The sequence below is a fragment of the Triticum dicoccoides genome, chromosome 3A (assembly GCF_002162155.2).
Source record: "Triticum dicoccoides isolate Atlit2015 ecotype Zavitan chromosome 3A, WEW_v2.0, whole genome shotgun sequence".
Lineage (NCBI taxonomy): Eukaryota > Viridiplantae > Streptophyta > Magnoliopsida > Poales > Poaceae > Triticum > Triticum dicoccoides.
In genome coordinates, this window is record NC_041384.1 from 110585336 (window position 1) to 110590935 (window position 5600).

General features: G+C 43.6%; 1 protein-coding gene across 1 annotated transcript; it reads right to left on the bottom strand.

Moving 5' to 3' along the window:
- Positions 1 to 266: 266 nt before the first annotated feature.
- LOC119272038 (probable RNA-dependent RNA polymerase 3) lies at positions 267 to 2736 on the bottom strand. The gene is made up of 5 exons (XM_037553638.1): positions 2663 to 2736; positions 2073 to 2272; positions 1698 to 1923; positions 445 to 673; positions 267 to 323 (listed from the first exon to the last, which is right to left on the bottom strand). Exons 1-5 carry the CDS (start codon positions 2734 to 2736, stop codon positions 267 to 269), a joined length of 786 nt encoding a protein of 261 aa, XP_037409535.1.
- Between the last annotated feature and the right edge of the window lie 2864 nt (positions 2737 to 5600).

Below are 5600 nucleotides of genomic sequence, written 5' to 3' on the forward strand. Positions count from 1 at the left end.
TGACAATCTGCTCCTAACTATCACAATTTTTATTTGTTATTAATATACAATATAAAGTAAGAATAACGATGTCTTTGGGTGAAAATACCAAATATCAGATGGGAAAATGAATCACATTATGTTCCTGAATACCATAATATAATTCTTGAAAAACATAGTATATCTATGGTATAAATTGGCAGAAACCATCCACATTAAATCATAACATAAACATGCAATTGAGCTGAGATAAGCAAGCAATGCACGTGGTAAGTAATGATGTGATTTCAACTATCAGAAAAAACTATCAGAAACAACATCGCAAATTCCATCCAAATTCCAGCCTTTTGATGGAAGAAAAATATAATATACTGTTAATCAGTGTTCTCCAGTGGATTCCATTTGTAAGCAGATATAATTAAAATGGATAGTTCACTACGAAATGCTATAAAAAAATAAACCCACCTGGGGATTTCTTGATACAAAGTACATATCACCGTCGAAGTCGCTGTTAGCCATCTCATCAGCCAAAGACCGTGGACCAGAAATAGGAAGTATTATAACATATTTGGAAAATCCCACAATATCCTTCTCCAAATTAGGAATTGGAGTTGCTGTTAATACATGTATATCGCCGAAATGTAACCCAGGATTTGTGTAGACAAGAACCTCTCCAGAAATTTGTCCATTCTCGCTGTTTAATGTAATAAAAAAAGTAGTTAGAAAAATAGAATTTGACACTTCGCTTCGGAATGATCTCGAAAAGGTTTGCTATCAACATTTATTAAATGCATTAAACTTCTAGAAGTCCCACATTCAGTGGTAACCTGATAATACATCATTAGTACAATGTACTCCCTCCGTCCCAAAATGTAAGATCATTTTTTACATATGATACTGTCAAAAATGGTCTTACATTTTGAGACGGAGGGAGTATTACATATCGTTCAGTAACCATGCAGACAGACTCCAGACAATTTAATTAAAAATTTGTTGCCAAACATACTGCTTCAGCTATTTAATACTACTAGAAGGACAGTCAAACTACTGATGACTAAAACAGTGTTCTAATGTTCTTCAACATCTTCATGATATGAAACCATCTACGCTAAGGTTAAGTACAAAACTGCAGGGTATTCAATAACAAGACTTGATGTTCTACAATAAGGTCTACACACAAAAGTTTGAAAGATGGTATAAGTTGGTATGTCAACATTAAAAGAGTAATCCGAAGTTGCACACAGGAGTTCGAATGTCAAAAATTCTGAAACAAACTATGCATGTACATTTTGTATCATTTGTGTGCGCGTAATATTTCATGAAAAAAAATTACAACCAGTATTACAAAGTAAGTTAAGTGTTTAGAACTGCTTCTCTTAGAGCACTGCTTGTTTTTTCAGGACACGGAACTTGTCTTCTTTTTATGAAACTTTAAACTCGCATAAAAGACAGATTTACAGGCATGAAAAAATTCAGAAGTTTATGATATTTTTTTTTTTACTTTTTTTGCGAATTTATTTGTCATCCTAGTAGTACATGCTCCCAGCAGCCATTAGGCCACCCCAATAGTAAACATGAAAAACTGATTTGAGATAAACCATTGTCTTGTTCATGTAAAACTGTGACTAAGATATTTTTAGATTCAAAAATTGTGATTGAGGAAAATTCAAAAAACATCAGGACGACATGGTGGATATTGGCATATTGCTAAAACTTACTGTATCACACAAACTTCATTGGGCTTTAGTGTCCCAGTAGGATCTGATGTGCCCATCAGATAGTAACTCTCCTCAATAGGAATCCTTCCTAATTTGATTCCTTCTCTTTCTTCTCGAGTCATAAAAGCCAGCTGGTATTGCAAATATGCATCATCTTCAGGTTGAATTCCAGAAAGAATCATTCGTGCTGACATAGAATCGTCCATATTGGCATGGTTATATGCAACTGCAAATAGGGGCCACATTAACAGAAGCTCCAAGCCAGTGCTTCAGTATGACAAGGTACAATAGTCCGAAAGCCACAATTTCACATTAAATAAATACAACGCCTGCCATACATGACCAAAAGCTCTATTCACAATATTTTTAACTGACCTTCGAGAGAATCACTAGCTTTATGACAAGCTTTCTCAACATCTTTTAGTGCCTTCCTTACAAGCTCCAAAAAATAATCTGCTGGAACCCCTCCATAATGAAGCAGTGCTATTAAAAACCTTGATGTAAAGGCTCTTTTTGGATATTTGCTGAGAAAGAATGGTGTTCTAGTGTTAGCCAAAAGGAAAGGATTCCAACAGCTGTAGAAAATTTTCAAGGAAAAATCCGTACAATTAATGAAAGCATACTTCGATGGAAAAAACTTCCAATGATTACCACTATAGAGAAATTAGACTTATGAATATTAGCTATATAAACCAATTCGTTCAAAACAAAAGCAGTGGGTAAGCGTGAACAACCCTACTCATGCATTAATACAGAACACTTGTTCGGCATATAAGCTCAAAGAAGGTCACCTCCAGTAGCAGATTGATATCTTTTAGAAACTATTGTCTGACAACCAAATCAAATATGAATCTGGAACTGAACTTGCTTCCACAATTGATGGGAGCTTTCCCAGCAGTTACTCGAACCAAAGTGGTTTGGATGTTTGCATGTACTGGATTTAAGCACAAGTCTAGGTTGCTTACCATGTACCAACTATTTCCAGTGAGTTAAAGGACTGCCCGTCCCGTAGATTTGGATCAGATGCTGTTTTGATCATTGACCGCCGTATCTTAATAGTTCCGGGAAGAAGCTGCAACAGAGAAGAATACAATTTACAGACTTCACTTAGAAGAATACAATTTACAAGACTTCACTTAGAAGAATACAATTTAAAGACTTCACTACCATGGAAAAAGTTCAGAAAATTGACAGTCCAAAGGTCAAGAAAAATGGTTTGCTTGCAGAACCCAATTTTTTTGCTTCAACGCATCCATGTTGATGACAATATAAAAGAGAATTATAAATAATCTTTACTGTGAAGTTTGGTCATATTAATAGAACCAAATTTCAGGCCAATACAATAAATAAATATAACATAGATAGTACAAATAGAAGCGTTTAAAGCACAAAAAGTATAATCAACAGAGATGGTAAATAAGAAAGGTACTAATCAAGGTAACATTGCAAGCAACAATTTGTTTATTGAACCAGGCATTTGCTAAACAACAAGCCTACTAAAACTTGAATTAAGTTATACGTACCCTTCTATCAACGAGAAGGGTTCCCTTTACAGCAAGTCCATTATAGAACATACGGATCTGTAGAAGAAGAGGCTAGAGAGAGGGAGCGAAAGAGCAATAGACTGATTAGTTAAATAATAGAGCATTTGAGAAGAAACAAATAAGCTCGTCAGATGTTTCAGTCCAAGGATTACATAGCCCAACTAACGTTAACATGACATGGGCATCATCAACCAACTGATACATTTGCTAATGCAACTTGAAATGTCATCAATATATTTGTCAAGTGGAGGAAACTAATGTTGACATGGCACTGCCATGTCAAACTCTTCAAGTTCATTACAGGTTTTTACAAGCGGAGGATAATAACGTTCACAGAGATATTAAGATGTTTCCTGTATTCGCAAAAAAAAAAAACCTTCACAGAGATCCAATATTTCTGTTAAAAAACATATGATAACTGAGACAATAGATCCAATCATTCTGTTAAAGCATCCCCAAAAAATAACTGGGAAAAAATATATTATACTGGAATATATCATGCAGATATGGGTAAAAACAGAATCACACACTTGCAGGTCAAGTGTCCTCGAAAAGTTTCCCTTGACGACACTCGTCGGGCATTTATTGGCTATATCTTCTGAGATTAGGCCAGTCCCATCAGTGTGGATCAATGGCTCCCCATGACTGAGAACAATGTTTCCGTTTCTATCCTGAAATATTCCACTAAATGTAAATGGTACAGTCAAGTACCAATCCAAAACATCAGAGAGGAAGAGAGATATTTACCTTGCAAGGTATGTCCTCGATAATTATAACGTTAACCTTTGATAGGTCGTTGGCATCTAGCAGTGTCACAGCTTTGGACAATACCAAAGTAAACCTGATGGTTCAGTCAGAGAGCAACCACATAAATATCACCCACAAATAGGGACAGTGACTACAGCCACAAAAGAAGGCAAAAGGCAGATAGAACAAGCATCCATTGTTTATTTCCACTGTGTAGGATGTTGAAACAGCACGGTTATATTGAATTAGGGTATGAACTTGTGCAGAAACATCATACGTGTTGTCAAATCAATTAAAATTTCATGCTTTAACAATGGAGAAAATCTTTTTAATTTTTTGTCAGCTGTTCCGGCCACCATCGCCCGCGCTTCCCCCTTCCGTCCATTCATTGGGTCATTTGGATCCTCCTCCCTCCGATTCTCCGCGCTCCGCTCCCTCAGGCGCCCCGGTCTGGCCCCCGCCGGCAGCTCCCCGCCGGTGGCGGCGGCTCCCACCCGTCGAGGGGAAACCCTCCGGGTCGCGGCCTCGCCCCGCTCCCCGATCCACGACCCCCTGGGCCGTGGCCTGCTGGGCCGCTGCCCGGCTGGGCTGGCCGTGGCGTTAGATGGGCCAGGCCCCGCTGGTCTGGGCTGGATTCTAGTGGTGGGGCCTCCTACCCGCCCTAGGCCCACCTCGCCCCGACTAGCCATTTGGCTGCCCCGAGGCCTCCCTCGCGCCGCATCCTCCCTCCCCGCCGCCACCGCTGTCTCGTCCGGCTCCCCTCCTGCTCCCCCGCTCATGCCAGCTCCTCCCCCCGCTCGGCCGCCCGGCGCCGCTGCCTCTTCCCCTCCCCCCTCGCCGACTCGGGCCATGCCCCGCGAGTGGGACGACGGCAAGGTGCGGCGCAAACGTCGCGTCGACGACCGTCGCAACATGCTCCGCCCCTCTCCGGATGCCCTCCGACCCGAAGAGGAACTCCGCCGCGAGCTTCGCGAACTCCGAGACGGGCGCAGAGATGACTGGCGCTCTCAGGGACGCTCGGACCGCCGCGGCCGGTCCCGTTCTCCCCCGGCGGCTTCAGGGGACTAGCGCTCCCTCCGCCGTTTCCCTCCCCCGGTCCTCGCCGCGGCCAGAGCCCCTCCCCTTCCCGCTCGGCCCGTTCGCCCTCTCCTCGCCCCCAAGCTTCGCCGCCCGATGCCTCGTCCCGGAAGTACGTGCCCTCCCACGCATCTGCGTCGACCGCCCCGGCCTCTTCTGCCGCCCCCGGCGGTGGCCAGTCCCGTGGTCGCCAAGGGCTGGCCAAGAAGAAGAGACGGCACAGGCAACTTCGGGGCAACCCAGGCGCCACCCCCGCGCTTGCCCCGGGTGGTTCTGCTGCCCCTAGCCCCGTCTCCGGGCTCCCCCGTCCTCCGTGCTTCAACTGCGGGGTGGCGGGCCACTCCCAAGTCAACTGCGTCAATCCCCAGTGCCGCTTCATCTGCAAGGACCGGAGCCACCCTGCCCTTCTGTGCCCGGAGCGGCCGGTGACCTCTGAGCTCATGATGTATGGCCATGGTATCGAGGGGCTTGGCTTCTTCCACCTTGAGGTCCCCGACGTCCCACCTCCCACCCCCACGCTTCTGGCGATTGTCAC

Bases quoted from the DNA above. Each gene is read 5' to 3' on its own strand.
- LOC119272038 (XM_037553638.1), bottom strand. From the start codon at position 2,736: ATGATCAAAACAGCATCTGATCCAAATCTACGGGACGGGCAGTCCTTT. The intron at 2,273-2,662 runs GTAAGCAACCTA...AATTTTCTACAG, and splicing joins CTGGAAATAGTTGGTACATG to CTGTTGGAATCCTTTCCTTT. The intron at 674-1,697 runs GTAAGTTTTAGC...TACATTAAACAG, and splicing joins AATGAAGTTTGTGTGATACA to CGAGAATGGACAAATTTCTG.